The sequence below is a fragment of the Osmerus eperlanus genome, chromosome 12 (genome assembly GCF_963692335.1).
Source record: "Osmerus eperlanus chromosome 12, fOsmEpe2.1, whole genome shotgun sequence".
NCBI lineage: Eukaryota > Metazoa > Chordata > Actinopteri > Osmeriformes > Osmeridae > Osmerus > Osmerus eperlanus.
This window is the reverse complement of record NC_085029.1, coordinates 13,193,001-13,209,774: the sequence shown is the minus strand read 5'-3', so window position 1 is coordinate 13,209,774 and position 16,774 is coordinate 13,193,001. Positions and strand designations below refer to the sequence as shown.

Genomic DNA, 16,774 nt, shown 5'->3' with positions numbered 1-16,774 from the left:
AGAGAGAGAGAGAGAGAGAGAGAGAGAGAGAGAGAGAGAGAGAGAGAGAGAGAGAGAGAGAGAGAGAGAGAGAGAGAGAGAGAGAGAGAGAGAGAGAGAGAGAGAGAGAGAGATGAAAAGAGAGAAAGTTAAAGGGAAAAAGAAAGAGAGAACAAGTTGAACTTTAGTTAAAATACTGCATGTACTTCCAAGTACGTGCAGTAGAAGAAGACTGTGAGCCCGGAACACATTCAAATCCACATCATTCTATTATACCAGGAGTTCCTATTGTGTTATGCAAAAGCTACGCAGCTGTTCTCCGTGTGCTCACTTCTGGGAGAAGAGGTCTCTGTAGGGGCTTCCATGCTGCATGGCAATGCCGTAGCCCTTGCTACTCATACGGCTGCCTGCCACCGTGATGGTACACTCGTCGTCCGTCAAGGCAGCGTATTCCACCACCGCCATGTCCCACAGGAAGGCATACGGAGTCTTCTTGGCCTGCATCACACGAACAGAAAACAGTGGAGGACGCTTTCATTCAGCAGTCTCATAGGATGTATTTCAGTAGCAACGTTTTCCTTATGTTATCTTATGGAGTTCTTTGACATGGTGCATTTTTCTTATGCGGATGGATTCGACTGCTAACTGACTTTCTGACTAATACCTCAGCAGACGCAGATGTTGCCTTAATTGGCTCATGTTGTCCCTGCCAAACTGATACCACTGTCCTAGCACCTGGGTTTCCTCTTAACATAATGACAGAACAAGACAGAGCAATTGCTTCCCTTTCTGTTGTCGTAAGCTACATGTCTTTTCTTCCTCTCGTGATGATCTCCCAGGTATTGTTGCAGAAGGTATATGGTGGCTAACACAAAAAGCAGGTAGTGGGTGTTGACAATCTCTGCTGAGATGCTAAAAGCCTCTGCCCATTGACTACAACAAAAGCTTGTTTCTCAATCAGCAAGACAAAAGCTCTGGATAAGAGCGCCTGCTAAATGACTAAATGCAGAAAAGAAACAGCATCCCTGACTCACTCTACCATAATGTAAGCACGCTGGCAGCTAATTGAAAATTACTGTATTGGAAAAAACAATAGACGTTGCAATTCGGCTAATTAAAGTGTGTATGTAGTTGTTTGGATGGGAGGGGGAATTGGGTTTGTGTGAAGAAGTGGCTGTTCAAAATAAAATCCAAAGACGTTTGTCATGCAAATCACTTTTTGACTGTATAGGCTAAGCTCTGTTATTTCATACCGATTTATCAGTGGGTGCCTGTTTACCAGCGTAATTTAGAGCTCTATCAAAACACACTTGTGTTCCCTTCATACAGTTAGACTTTGCCTGACTAATTGGTTTGTAATGCTGTGAAACTACATTTACACTTGCATTGAAGAGAGGCCTGTAGGTTAAGACACCGTTGTTGAGTGAATGTAAACAAGTCATAAGAAGCTTTTTCAATTAGTCATTGTCAGTCTTATACTACAGTGTAGGATACAATTCCACACTCAGGACCTGGTCTGAGCTGGTTGTGGCATAAGCTTTTTAAGTATGCCTGAAATAATAATTGTCTTCAGGATTTTGAAGTGCAATTATTCTGACCCGTACATGGCTCAACCCTGAGCTATAACCCCACCTTGCGAATGCCCTCTGAAGGACTAGAAACTGAATAGTCTTGTCCGTTGTTTTTGCTGATGGTTCTCCAGAGCTCTGCATACGTGCTGTCCTGTTCCAGTGGATTGGTTCCCTTGTTCCTGAAGTAGTCGTAGACTGCAGAGTCCCTCACTGTCCCGTAAGACACATCCATCTGTCTTGACAGGTCCTGGAACGTTCTGGAGAACCAAACAGGAAACGGTATATAATGGAACACTGCCATACAGGAAGTAGCAGTATGTTGAAGAGAAGGGGAGTTAGGCACGAACAACAAACCATTTACACACAATTAATTATTTTGATGATGAGGATTATACACACTGTGTATGATTCGAAAGAAGAAACAAATAGTTCAGGGATAATAAACAACATTAAAGTTCTAAAATAGACAGTAAGATTTGTGAAAAACAAACTGTAGTTCTCTACTCTTCTACTCATCCATTAAACAATATTTACATATTTTTTTATACAAACTCACCAATTGCAAATGATTATGAAAAGAAGAGGGTTTATTGACCACACAAAACATCATTCTTAGCATCTCCATATAGAGAATGATGTTTGCTTCAAGTGTGCTAGTTAATTAAGCTATTCATTATCAGTGACTGCTTTAGATTATATACTTTGTTACGGGGTTAGCGAAGGATGTCTGATTAATCAAAAGATGGTGTGCATTGAGGAAGCTGAAGGCATCCATTAAACATTGTATAGAGCTTTGGTAACAGTTTTATGGCTGAGCCTCACTGGCCCACGATAAAGTATTTAGCAGCTCGTACACTAATATTTTCTGTGGCTTGGTTAAGAAGTGTTTGTTGCTTCCTAAATCTCAACGATGTGTGTTCATATTGGACAAGTATTTCTTCGAAACCTGACGGCATATACGTGCTTGAAAGAAAATGCAGGGACACTGTTGCTTTGACACTTCTGTGGCAGGGTGTGCGTTTCACACAACAGTCTGTAGTTGTCAACAGTGTATGACAAGTTCCCGGCCACAAGTGCACACAATCGTCAGCTGACAGTTCAGCCAGCTAGCTGTCAGTCTGGGGTAATGTAATATCTACCTGTGACACTTAATACACCAGTATTTAAGCTCTGCTGTAACCTTCAACTGTCATTCAAACTGCATTCGGGGATACCTTGACATTGAAAAAGTTGGGAATTTTTCCCAATTTCTGATTGTGTACATGTTTGTCATAAAGTAGATAATGTCACTGGGTCTCCCAGTGGCATTCCCATCTGAGATGCTCCCTGCCCAAACAGCAGTAATTGGTTTGTATGATGACTGACAGACAGGCAGGCATATGGGCTTTCCCACTCGGGTACTTAGTATGGTAATACCTTCACATTCAATGATGCTGGTAGGGGTATGATGATGATGAGAACGGCTGGACATGTGGCATTAAGCAACAGATGCTTACTTGTTTGGGGTGAATGCATTCAGGATAGGTTCATATTAAGAGTTCATAGAATCGTGTCTATATCATCCTCAGCCAAGCTAACCACGCATGCCAGGTGTCTATTGAATTAAGGGGATTGACTACAAGTGTCAGTCAGTGTCTGTCAGAGGACTTTGTGCAGTGGGCGTGGATGAATCCAGTATGGCATGGTGAAATGTAATATACACTGCTAGCTGTATACTTAAGTGTTTCTATGGCAAGAAATCTAACATTTGACTGTAGTCTTTCCAAGAACCTAATCTCAATGTATACTGAAAGTATAATCTCTATGGACTTCCACTGTAATATAAATGAAATTCAACAATATTATTTGCAGCTGTGTAAATTACGGATTTGTAACTATCTACTGGATTGATACAGTTCACCTCTATGGTGAGAATCTGAATAAATACACATTTTATCATCCAAGCTTGAGCAGATCGATTTTATAAATCAGTCATGAGGTGCAAATGCATTAAATATCTTTTCACCCACTCTAATTTAACTGAGGATAATTGTGTCCAGGCAGAGTTAACCCCAAACTCAAAGCAAGCATACACAGTAAAACCTTTACTAAAAGTTGAATCAAACATTTATGTTTATATAAATGCTCATTTGTATTATACTGCGTGCACATGCACACACGTGCGTGCACACGCAACTGCACACGTGTGCAAAGACACACACATACACAACATCTACAGCTGTGCCTCCTTGCTTTCTCTCAGACTGCATCATGCCATTCATTACACAAAGATAGTTAGTTCAAAATAGCGGCAAATAAAAGCTATCATTTGTGACTAAGGCAAACCCTTATAGAACAGCATAACTACTCTGTGTATCAAGGATCGGCCCTCTTCATCACAGATTGCACTCATTTGGGGACATCAATACAGCCTTTCATGCTGTGTTCGATGCTGGAGAGCTTGGGTGTCTCTGAGGGTTCAGCATATAAACAACAGCTCTTACTTTTCACAAAGGAAGTACAATACAAAATAAGACATGATTACATCAAACGAATACAAAGTACAGTACTATCACTGTAAGTACATTTGTTTTGTTGACTTCTTGGTTTACCAAGAAGCACACAAGCAGACCTTTGTTTAGATTCTTTCTTTCTCTTAAACTCCAGTCCTGTATATCGGAGCAGCCATAGTAACATAAGATGTGCAAACGTCTGTGGAAAGTGTATTTTACTCTGTGTTGATACTGGAGGAGTAACTGTGTGGTGTAAGGCAATGGTGGTCGGTGCAGAGTTGATAGTTACTGGTCTAAAACATGTAAAACTGCACTTCAACATTCATGAATACATTTGTTGGTATTGCAGGTGATCTTTTGCATTTATTTTCAGAATCACTTAACCAGGTGCTTGAATGAATGTTCAGCTTTCCCTCCATGAAATGCATTGAACCTCATGAAAATACTATATTGGATTTTTTGTTGACCAAATAACAAAGGCGGGAAAATTACCCATGTCACCATATGTAACAGTATCATTGGGAGATCCTTTGACATGCCAGGCTTAGAGACACACTTTGTACTGCCATGGCCAACAATCTAGTTCTACCAGACCATAAAACTGCATATGTCTCTAAATCTAAACCCTCATAGATGATTGACAAGGTTGAACAATTTCCATATAATAACCGCATTATCTATGTCATATGTCAGTGTTCGTTTCAAGGAAAATGCAAATAAGCTTTTCATACAAAAATGCATTTGCTCTCTAATGCTATTGTGTGATGCTTTTGACAATCTACTGTAGTTGCCTACTGATCAACAACATCACAGTTTAAAATCCATTTTAGCGTTCTCTTGAAAATGGAATCCCGTTTTTAATCATTCTGTGATTTGATTTTTGAAAGGGTTTCTCTTTATGTGGACTTGTTTTCAAGACATGAAAAGGGGAAACGCGGCAAGCATCCAAACAAATTACCCAGTGGACATTGCAAACGTCTTTGTGAGTTCTGTCTGTCTGGACAGAGGGGTATGGAGACAGGGTTTTCTCCAAATCTACATAATCCTCTGATCAAGCTTAAATGGAACTAACACACAGAAAAAAAATATATATTTTACCAAATCAGGATGAAAAGATAATTGTGACTTTGATGCTTTGCCAGCTTGGATGTGAAGCCCTGAAACATCCATGTTTAATCTTGTGCTAGCGCCACTTGACACCCCTTCAAATGGTTGTAACCACTTCACACCACTTACAGACTCTTGTCTCGTGCATTTCAATTGAATGGTAAACAGTGAATAATGACACAAGCAGAGACATCACTGTGATAATGAGACAATAGATGGCAACAGCCTTCACAACAGTCACCGTTGTACATGTACAGCAGTTCTTAAGGAGCGAGAAGTTAGATGAGGGACATGTATATCTACAGAAGCTGCACTGAATTCTAACTATTATTTAATTAGTCCTTTTCAGTTCATACGTGATATGTCCCTGATTCATGCTGTTCTCTCCCTCATCTGCCTTTATCTTAGAGGACAGGAAGTTGACAACACAGAATGTCCTCCACAACCTGTCAAGTAGTGTCAGTGCAGATAAGAGTAGAGGAAGCTACTTTGTATTAGCTACCCGAACTAGATCCTGTTTCTCAGAGGTAATTAGGAGTTTCCATAAGCAGAAAGCAGCAGGTGAGAGATTTCAGCCTTCTGCATTCTAACGTTGTATTCATGAACCTGACAGGACTGAGTCATTCGAATGGTCACTCGCATCTGTGTCTGTGTTCCCCTCCAAAAAAAAGACATATTTATGTCTAGCTCTTGATGTACCAAAGGGAGCAGATGTAGACAATTACAAACCAACAGATTGGCCTAGTACTTGTACAGTATGTACTCCGAACAACACTGAATTATTATATATATAATAATCTGTTGTCGAAGCAGTGTTGATAAATAGAGCTGTCAGAGATAGCTTAGCTGGGGCTGCTGGCACTGTTTCACTCACCCCTGTTCAAACCTCTGAAAGGTCTGAAAACTCTGTTCTGTAAACAGGACACATATTGCCACTGCTTCAAGACTGTTCTCTGAATATGACTTTATAAACATCATAGGTGCAGCAGAGACTGAGTGGGAGTTGGTGAAAGTTGTCCCTGCCCTGCCAGGTAAACGAACCACCCAGGTCTTCTCTTCTCTTACATTCTGTTGCTCCACCCGGGGGAAGTGGCGGGGGGGCCTCGTTTGTACATCATCAGCATAACCAAACGCACCCAGGTATCAAAGCAGCACTGCCTGAGCAAATAAGCATCAAGCAGGGATGAGCGCTGGATAACATTTGCTGATCTGATAGCAAACATGGCGAGGGAACAGTAATCTGGAACGATGCAGCCAAACTCCTGTTTCTGTCTGCCCTGCCCTGACGGTCGACTGTGGACGGTCGAGTGTTAGGAAAATGTAGGTGAACGGGTATGGGCCCTACAGAAACCAGAGAGCTGGGGTATTTATACACACCAGGTTTGAGAAAACCCTGTTAGCGTAGGGAATGATTTGGTGTGTTACATGGTATGCGTTTCCTCCATTTCAATGATTTTGAAGTTTTCATAATCATCATAATTGGTTTGTGTCGAGATGTAATGGCCATTCATATCATGTTCATCTTGATATTCATGTATCGACTATATGTCACTATTATCGAGAAGATCTTGAGATGGACATGAGATATTCAGATTATTACATTAATTAGTTCATTGCATTATTTGATTCAATAGATTATTAACCTCCAATTCTAAATTCTAATTAATCACTGTGCCAAATGAGTAAAACATATGAGTTTAATTTCAAATTAACACGGTATTGTAGAATTCGCGGACGCCATTTTGAGTAATGGTCCGTCATTTGTCATCAGAGGAGAGCAGGGGAACGAGCAGCGATTACTCAACGTGTGTGTGTCACCTCCTCGACCGTTTACCACGCCTGAACCCTATAAAACGTGAAGATGTGTGTGTTGTGAAAACCTCGTTCTGCGGTTTGGAGGAAATAAAAACAAATGAGCTCTTGTCTCCATAGGATTGTCTTTAGTCCTCTTAGTGAAGGAGAGAACATTAGAGACCATGCCAAAGGGAGTCATGGCCATCAGTCACGATTTGATCGCCCGTGTTAACAATGCAGAGACACTTTTATGCAGGCAGGATGAAGTGGGCCAATCTGGACTGGAGAGCAGCGACAGGGCACCGTTTCAACAGTATTCACATTCTCATTCATTACAATGGCTGATATGTGTGCGGGTGTGTGTCTGTGTATGTATGAGTGAATGGAAATAAGTGTGTGGAAGGGTGTGTGTGTTTATATATATATGTGTGTGCACATGTGTAAGTGCGTGTGAATGAGTGTGCTTCAATGTGAATGTTTGTGTGTGTCTTTGAGTGACCTACCGGACAGTGTTGTCCATCCTGGACACGGTGAGGTAGGCTGCCAGGTTGGCTGTGTAGGAGGAACACACGATGAGTGTGAAGAGCCACCAGCTGCCCATGACAATCCTCAGTGCCACAGAGCTCACCACGTTGTCGCCCCCTACAGGGAGAGAGAGGAAGGACGGGATAGCTGCCAGTCTGTAAGTGCTTGGAGGTGAGAAGTCATACTACAAGTAGTGTTGAGAAAGAAGTCATACTAAAAATCCACACAAGTCGTCTGTGAAGTGAAAAAAAAAATCTGGACTGTTGAACCTCATTTACAGAAAGTTTCAATGTCTTAACAGTGTTTTGAATGCAAATCAGACTGTTCAAATGGAGTCAGGTGGCTGAGCGGTGAGAGAATCGGGCTAGTAATCCGAAGGTTGCCAGTTCGATTTCCGGTCATGCCAACTGACGCTGTGTCCTTGGGCAAGACACTTCACCCTACTTGCCTCGGGGAATGTCCCTGTACTTACTGTAAGCCGCTCTGGATAAGAGCGTCTGCTAAATGACTAAATGTAAATGAAGCAGGGAATACTATGTTAATACATCAAAACATAGTCATTATAAATTAGTTACCACCAGACCTGCGACTGAAAAACAGATACAACCAGTCCCAGGATACCTCCTCTATACTGTACCCACCATTCAGTATTAATGGTGTCTGCTGCAGAGGGCCAATAGGACAGTCAGTCCAGGACTGCCTGGCCAGATTTAATCACTCTCTGCTGGGCCTAAAAGGGTTCACTGGCCCCCAGCCAGACGCTAATAGATGCGATTGGGGGAGGTTGGGGTGGTGCTAGCTACTTGCTGAGCTAGCCATTTCTTCCTGTTTGCCAGTCTTGGCTCCGGACCAGCACATCCTATCTTTCTTCATTCAAAGGCACCTTTACGGGGATCTTGTAAGCTTAACAAGCCAGAAACGCAATCACTTTGTTACGATAGATACTGTAGTGGTCGTATATATGTAGACATGTTCGTTAACACTTACAGAGAAATGTGGGGTTTGGAAATAAAAAATAAAATTAATTTAATCAACTCACACTCTTTATAGGAGAGTGTATGTATCATATTGTAATCCAATGAATTCATTGATTTTCCATTCCATGAGTTTAATTCCCTGTAAGTACTGGCAATTGAAGGGTGTTGTTTACGATTCCTCTGTTTAATATTTGATTAACACAAATCATGTGGCAATTCTTTCTCCTCATCATGTAAACTACATACCCCACCTCTGTCTCTCCAAAAACTTTTCCTAAACCCATCATACTCAATATACAGTAAACTCTTGATGTGGTGTATTTTGTATTCTGACCAGCTTTGTTACCTTGATGCACGAAAGCTCCATACACAACCCAGATGGCGCTGTGGAGGGAGCTGGACACTCCACCAGGCTGCTGTGGTGCCCCTGGAGGATTCTGGGTACGCAGTGACTGCATCCTGCTAAGCAGGAAGATGAGGAGGCCCACCACGGGGATGGCAGCGGCGATGCAGGCCCAGACAGCCAGGTCAAAGGGCGCGAAGAGCGAGAAGATGTTGATCTTCTCCTCGGGCTTGCGGAGGAGGATCCCCACGGAGTAGTCCATGTAGCGCTTGCTGAAGTCCACCACGTTCTCCCGCTCCGGGGTGATGGTGATGGCTGAGACGGCCAAGTCAGCCCTCTGAGGGAGGAGAGAGGGGGCAGGAGGAGAGAGAGTGACATAGACAGAGAGAGAGAGACAAAGAGAGACAGAGAGAAAGAGAGAGAGAGAGACAGAGTGAAAGAGAGAGAGAGAGAGAGAGAGAGAGAGAGAGAGAGAGAGAGAGAGAGAGAGAGAGAGAGAGAGAGAGAGAGAGAGAGAGAGAGAGAGAGAGAGAGAGAGAGAAAAGCAGGTCAGTCAGAAAACAAGGAGTTAAAATCAGATTCAGACTGAGAAAATGGGGTTCATGGGTTGGTGTGTGTGTGCGCATATGTGCGTTTTGTCTCTGTGTGGGAGGGTGGCCGTTCCTCAAGTGGCGTATCTTTAACACTACAGCGGTTCACAGTCAAAGCCCTGGGCACCTTGTTGATGAGCTCTCCAATCATGCCGTTCCAGGAGCCGTTGGGGAGCTGGGAGCCATACTTGCTGTCAGCCACTTGGTAAATGTCATACTTGAAGCCCAGGATCTTGGCCAGGGCATCCAGAACATCAATGGAGAAGCCTTTGTATCTCTTAGGCTGGCCCAAGATGTTCTCAGCCACCATCACAAAAGGGTCCTCCTGCAGGAGAGGAACCAGGTGAACAGCTTCACATCAGGGCATGCAGAAGAACACAGGTCGGGGAGATCCCGACGTTACACTAGGTCATTAGGTCAACGTTCACTTCATGGTAACATTTCATGACTGATATATTGGCAGGTTATGTTGTCTTGTTTAATGTCTAATTGTTTAATGTAAAGTCGTCATAACAACTTAAAGTCATCCCAAACAATGTTAACTTTGCATGAAAAAGGACACGATTGACCGAATGACAACAGTCGTAAACATTCATAAAGATTCATCCAGGGGTCATGTCATGGTTATGACAGTTTTGTCATAAAACATGACAAATGGTTGTCATGGTTTTTCAACCATGACAAACCATTCAAATACCCATTTTATTAACCTTAATAAAAAAAATCAGAACATAGAGAAAATCCCCTTGCTATTTACAAAGATCCACTTATGTATGGTTAATGTCATTCATGCACTTGATACAGTAATCCCTTTCAGATCTAAAGTTATCCTGCTAGATCTCACTAAAACATGCAATTAAGAACATAAGCCAGCAGGCTTCACATCTTGATGAATGTCATGAGTTCATGCCACAGTATGGGGTCGGTACAATACTTATGTGACACACAATCTTAAGAGGCCTCCTACCAGCAAAGTGACAACTTTGATGGTGAGACCCTGCATGCCGTTTTCAATACGGCTCTCCTTCAGACTGCCGTTCAGACCGTGAACCGAGTCCCACGTAGCCAGCTGTGAAAGAGAAGGAGAGGGAGGGGGATGGAGAGAGAGACAGAGAGAGGAGGCAGAGTGGGGCAGAGAGAAAGAGAAGGAGAGGGAGGGGGATGGAGAGAGAGACAGAGAGAGGAGGCAGAGTGGGGCAGAGAGAAAGAGAAGGAGAGGGAGGGGGACGGAGAGAGAGACAGAGAGAGGAGGCAGAGTGGGTCAGAGAGAAAGAGATGGAGAGCAAGGTAAAGTGAGGAAAGAGAAGGGTGTACGAAAGAATGATGAAGAAAAAACAGAAGGGAGAGAGAGAGTTCATTGCATGCTTACGATGCTTGACATCAAGGAGGAAGGGATTCTGTGAAGACAGACACAGAATGAACAAATTGTACCAGACAATGACAAGGAAAGATGCAGAGCCACCACTCCAGACTTGCTCTCAATGGAGGGGGGGCACTGGACTGCTGTCTTAATTACTATGCAGCCTGTCAATCACAAAGCATCACATTTATATCCACCTCTCCACACCTCAATGGAACTAAATAAGGAAAAACTGATGTTCAAATCCACCCTGAGACCCTAGCAGTAATTAAGTTTGGACCATTAAAATAGGAGATGAGATTACTCATCCTAACCAATTGCATGTTTTGTGATGCGTTCAGTATTCATCAGACCAAGCAGTAGAGGCTGGTCACCTAGGAAACAAGTTGCTAGTGCATCAAGTCTCTGCATTCAGCCAGAATCACAGTTCAAATAGAAAACAAAGAAAATCTAATATCTTTATTTGTCTTGATATGGACGCTCTGTGGTTCGATGTGTATTTAGCCACCGATGCAAGTGTGTTTGATCCTGTTCAGAAGAGTTGTATGTGTCACACACACACAAACACACACACAAACACACACACACACAAGTACACAGAATAGACTCAGTGATGCCTGCCCAGATATCTTAGTTAAAACAAATTCTGTACTGCCAGATGGGTGATTCTTTTGGCTTCAATCAAAAAGAAACACTAATGCTCATAAGCCCAATAACTTACACATAGTTTGTTAAACTGAGTGTATTGGTTTTTGTGTTTGATGTGTGTTTCTGAAAGAACGAGATCTCGAATACAAGCGGCCAAAATGAGTTTCTCCGCAGGGTGTCCGGGCTCTCCCTTAGAGATAGGGTGAGAAGCTCGGTCATCCGGGAGGGGCTCAGAGTAGAACCGCTGCTGCTCCGCGTCGAGAGGGGCCAGTTGAGGTGGCTCGGGCATCTGATAAGGATGCCTCCTGGACGCCTCCCTGGTGAGGTGTTCTGGGCACGTCCCACTGGGAAGAGGCCCCGGGGAAGACCCAGGACACGCTGGAGGGACTATGTCTCTCAGCTGGCCTGGGAACGCCTCGGGGTCCCCCAGGAAGAGCTGGTGGAAGTGGCCGGGGAGAGGGAAGTCTGGGCCTCCCTGCTTAGGTTGCTGCCCCCGCGACCCGACCCCCGGAAAAGCGGCAGATGATGGATGGATGGAGGGATGTGTGTTTCTGTGAATTTGTGGGTGTTACATTATATGGATTCAGATCATATACGAGTTCTGTGTGTGTGTGTTTATTTTGGTGGGTTGAGACCTAACTCACAAACACTTGATTGTAAACTCATGTCGTTTTATGAATGATTTCACACACTGATGTGACACACGTTGAACAATCAATAAACACAATTTGAGGCAATAAAAATGGGTCACTTTTACCTCAGGTAATGAATTACACAGCAGATGATAACTGTATTTAATGCTGGAAGTTAATAACCAATGCAATCTGCAGCCAAACGTGTTCACTGTTGTTAAAGTTAACATGTGATTAGGGATGTTTAAGACACAATAAAATGTTTCAAAGCATTGGGTTTTAAAACAAACAGATCAACATTATCAGACCCATTTAAGTTGCATTTGCAGTCTTGACTAAAGGCAATGAAAGTATATTACACTAACTACTGTAATTACAGTAGCTTTACTAACAGCTCTATGTGTGAGCATGTATTATTACTGCAGAAAGATAATGGTGTAGTTGTTTTTGTAATATAGCTCATGATGTGTTTAATTCAATGTATTCATTCTTTTGAATGGATAATAGGGAGCTGCTGACTAAGGTCTATTTCTGCGAACATGATTTTACTCCATCACCCCGAGGCCACGAGAAGAGAGAGAGAGAGAGAGAGAGAGGAGAGAGAGAGAGAGAGAGAGAGACGAGAGAGAGGAGAGATGAGAGAGAGAGAAGAGAGACAGGAGTGAGAGGGATGAGAGAGGAGACACAAGCGCTTGTTCTATCTTGAGCAGCTATTATGAGCTGTCCTTTTGGTGACTTTAAGTGGATAGGGACCCCCCCCCCCGCCTTCCACCTCCCCCCCCCCCGCCTTCCCCTCCCCCCCCCCGCCTCCCCCCCCCGCCTTCCCACCTCCCCCCCCCCCCCCGCCTTCCCACCTCCCCCACACCCACCCCCAGCACCATCAAACACATTTATTTTACCACCCTGCAACAGAGATGGGCAGAGTCATTTTACATTTCTCTCCTATTCAAAAGATAATGGTCTTGAGTGAGACCGCGCTGCACCCACTTGAAATGAAGGGTCTCTCTTCGGTCTCTCTGTCGAACCTTCCTTATCCTGCATGGAGAAAACACAGACTTGAAGTCTGGCGTTGGATTCAATGCTAGCTGGGCACTGTAGGAGAAGGATGCAGGAACACTATCACCCCCATCCAGCCTCAACATGAGGCCCGCAGGAGCCCCGATGAGGATGACCAGGACTGATCTGAGATCAGACATGCTATCAGGACTGATCTGAGATCAGACATGCTATCAGGACTGATCTGAGATCAGACATGCTATCCAGGACTGATCTGAGATCAGACATGCTATCAGGACTGATCTGAGATCAGACATGCTATCAGGACTGATCTGAGATCAGACATGCTATCAGGACTGATCTGAGATCAGACATGCTATCAGGACTGATCTGAGATCAGACATGCTATCAGGACTGATCTGAGATCAGACATGCTATCAGGACTGATCTGAGATCAGACATGCTATCAGGACTGATCTGAGATCAGACATGCTATCATGGCATAACACGATCACTGGAGAACTATCCCAGCTTTCATCACTGACATGCTGCTGAACTTTTAATCCTCATTGACCCAGCAGCATGTCAGTCGACACATGAATAGGCAGGATGGGTCTCTGTTCCTCAGCCTTTGATGGAAACCTTCTCCCTAAACTCCCCCTCAACGTGGTCAGCTGACAGGGCGAGTGGCTAGGGGAATGGATGTTGATTACAATTATAGACATACTGCAAACCCAGCGATTTTCCTAGAATCACAGTGTAGTTTGGTAAAGAACTGCAGAACAAAAACGACCAGGGTTTGGTGAAGGACACTGCTTTCAGCCATTTTGAAAGCAAAGCAACCCTGATCACTTTTTTTTGCGTGAACCCTTCAATTAAGGTCATCATTTCACACAGTATTATTGTGGCAGATAAGATAATTGAATGTAAATACACCATGCATGCATACCTCCATGTGAATACAAATACAAACTTGAGCCTTTCAGTTTAAGCGTTAGCAGTATGCATCACAGCATATGTTTACGGCTTCTATAACAAAGAAACCTTCTTTTCTCTGCCTACGTTTTCCTTGCTGTCCTCACTTTAATTGCATTGCAAAGTGAACACAATGTTCTTTATACTGTATACCATGGCACAATCATGCTTAATTATTTGCGTCCCTCCGAGGAGGAGGATTTTAAGGAAGGGTCAAGATGAGTCAAGACGGTCTGCATAATGCACATCCTCCATTGACGTCAGAGGGATGTGATTGGTAAATGATGACCTACAGTTTCCTTCCTTTATTGGCGTTTCCGTGACTTCCATTTATTGATTCAACCATTCAATTGCAATGAAAATAGGTCTGCCTTTGTGCAGTGGTTCTCTAGTGTATCTAAGGGGGAATACGCCCTGCCCTGGACCAGCTAGCACGGCACAAGCATGCAATAACAAGGCAGGATGATAGGATAAAAATCAAGCAATGTCACAAGGCTTCACAGAGACTCACAGATCCGCACCGATAAGCAACCTAAAATAACCTAAAACTCCAAAAGGAAAATGGAAGAACCTTGGGAGGAGCACCTGAGTGAAGGATCTCCTCCTCCAGAGGTGACTGGTGATGCAGAACGAAGCAGACCATAGCTAGAGTCACATTTTCAGTGAAGTCACAGTGGAGTTAGTTATGGACTTTGCATTGCAGTTCATGAACAACATCCTGTACGCCACAGAACGACAGTATGGAGGGGCTGGGTGATGGTGTTAGAAACTGCACAACATGCAGTACGTAGCTGCGCTTAATGTTTAAGCGTTGTGTCTGTGTCTGTGAATGCAAGGCAGTTTTCATGTAGGTGAAGGCTTCTTTCAATGAACAAACCTGCGGTTGATTTCAGGAGTCTGACTTAAGATGAGGATGAGACCTGTAGCACCTCCCCCAGCGTTTCCCATTCCATATAAACACCTACACATCCTAAAAGTCCATGTCCTCCTGTGAGAATGCTGCATCCAGCCCCCCTCTGTCTTCCCTGTTCTGAAGGTGGGAGGATCAAGTGGCGGTCAATGCACCGCCAGTCATGCGCTATTCTCCATCTCCCTTCCTTTTCCTTTGTTCAAATGTCAGCCCTCACAGTCAGACAGTGCAAACACACACACACACACACACGCACTCACACACACACAGAGGTTCACACATCCACACGCATGCACACGCACAGGTGGAGGAGCTAAATGCCACCGTTTGCCATCACTTCACACTTACTGTGTCCGTCCCTCGGAACAAGGCGTCGGAGAGTGATGATCTAAAAATGCTCCAGGCCTCTGCGAGGGTTGGGACAATCTGTCACCATCGCTGTGCCACATGTCACCCCTCACATCCCTCCAGCAGATCTCTCACAAAGCGATGAAAATGCTACAGTACAGATCATATAGCACTTTTGATGAAAAATATGAGATGAGATGTGTGCTAATTTATTGGAGGTTAACCAGGTTATGTTGCCCTTGCAAGGGTAGGGACAAGGTTTTCGTGGACATGATGTCCATAGACTTTATTAGTTTACTCTTACACGTTTCAAACAGCATCAACACATATGGCATCTGCCTGTGTTGGTTTCCATATTAGAGGAAATGAATTGGAAAACAACATGCCTGCTACCCTGTACCATGTGTGTGAGTGTGTGTGTGTGTGTGTGTGTGTGTGTGAGGGGGGGGGGGTTAAGAGGAGAAGGAGGGAGAGTAGAAGGAGAAGGCTGAGGAATGGGATAAAGAGAGGGAGGTGGAAGGGAAGAGGGAGAGGGAGAGGGGGAGAGAGAGGGAGAGGGAGAGGGGGAGAGAGAGGGAGAGGGAGAGGGGGAGAGAGAGGGAGAGGGAGAGGGGGAGAGGGGGGGAGAGAGGGAGAGTGAGAGGGGGAGAGAGAGGGAGAGGGAGTAAAGGGAGTACAGGGAGGTGGAGGGGGTAGAGAGGGAGAGAAAGGAGGAGGGGGAGGAGGAGGAGAGGAGGGGGGAGGAGGAGAAAGAGAGACGATGGCTGAGTGGGAGGAAGAGACAGGTGCTGTGTGTGTGTGTGTGTTTGTGTGTGTGAGGATGTGTGTGTGTGTTGAGGGTGTGTGTGTGTTGGCCAGCTGGGTCAGGGCTTGTCAGGCAGTCTGTTTCAGATCCCACTGTTAATCATTACTCCTCTAATAAATGTTTACTCAATCCCCTACTGCCCTCCACACACAGATATCACATCGGCAGCACTCAGTAACTTGTGCTTCAAACAACAATGCACACCCTCTGCTCTAATCTGTATTCAAACCCTACCTCAACCCCAACCCTGATGTTACCTCTACCCAGGAAAGCAGAATCCTACTCCTGGGAGACCTGCAATCCATTTTTCATGAAATGATTCCATTCTTCTTTGTCTACTATACTCTGGTACGTTTCGCTTTTGTTAATCAGCCTTTGATGTTTAGAATCTGGAATAAGTTTGCATCTCGGGAGACATTTCAAAGACAACACTGATGCTAAAGAGTAATTAGTGAGAGACAGGACTTAAAATGTTGTTATTCTGCTTGTTCTTTGTTCCTTGCAAACACCAGTGTGGGAGTTGTGTGGCTGTGTGTGTACGGCAGGGTGGGGGGGGGGGGGGGGGGGTTGTTAACAATAGCACTGCTGTAAGTAGATTGCATATAGAATCTGTTGTTATTTTCATTCCGCATTAACAAGATGTGAATTCTAATACTTTCTATAATTTTGATCCATTACAGATGTTCAGTCTCCCATTATGGCACATCTAAACCTAATATTAG

The 16,774-nt window shown here is 44.1% G+C and overlaps 1 protein-coding gene across 2 annotated transcripts in view; it reads right to left on the bottom strand.

Moving 5' to 3' along the window:
* Nucleotides 1-16,774, bottom strand: part of grid1b (glutamate receptor, ionotropic, delta 1b) — a 183,246-nt gene that overhangs the window by 9,830 nt on the left and 156,642 nt on the right. For both annotated transcript variants that reach the window (XM_062474151.1, XM_062474152.1), the window contains exons 9-14: nt 10,346-10,447; nt 9,506-9,703; nt 8,792-9,125; nt 7,447-7,585; nt 1,612-1,807; nt 311-477 (exon numbers count right to left, since the gene is read on the bottom strand). In XM_062474151.1, coding sequence (XP_062330135.1) covers nt 311-477; nt 1,612-1,807; nt 7,447-7,585; nt 8,792-9,125; nt 9,506-9,703; nt 10,346-10,447 — 1,136 coding nt within the window. The remainder of the gene's footprint in view (nt 1-310; nt 478-1,611; nt 1,808-7,446; nt 7,586-8,791; nt 9,126-9,505; nt 9,704-10,345; nt 10,448-16,774) is intronic.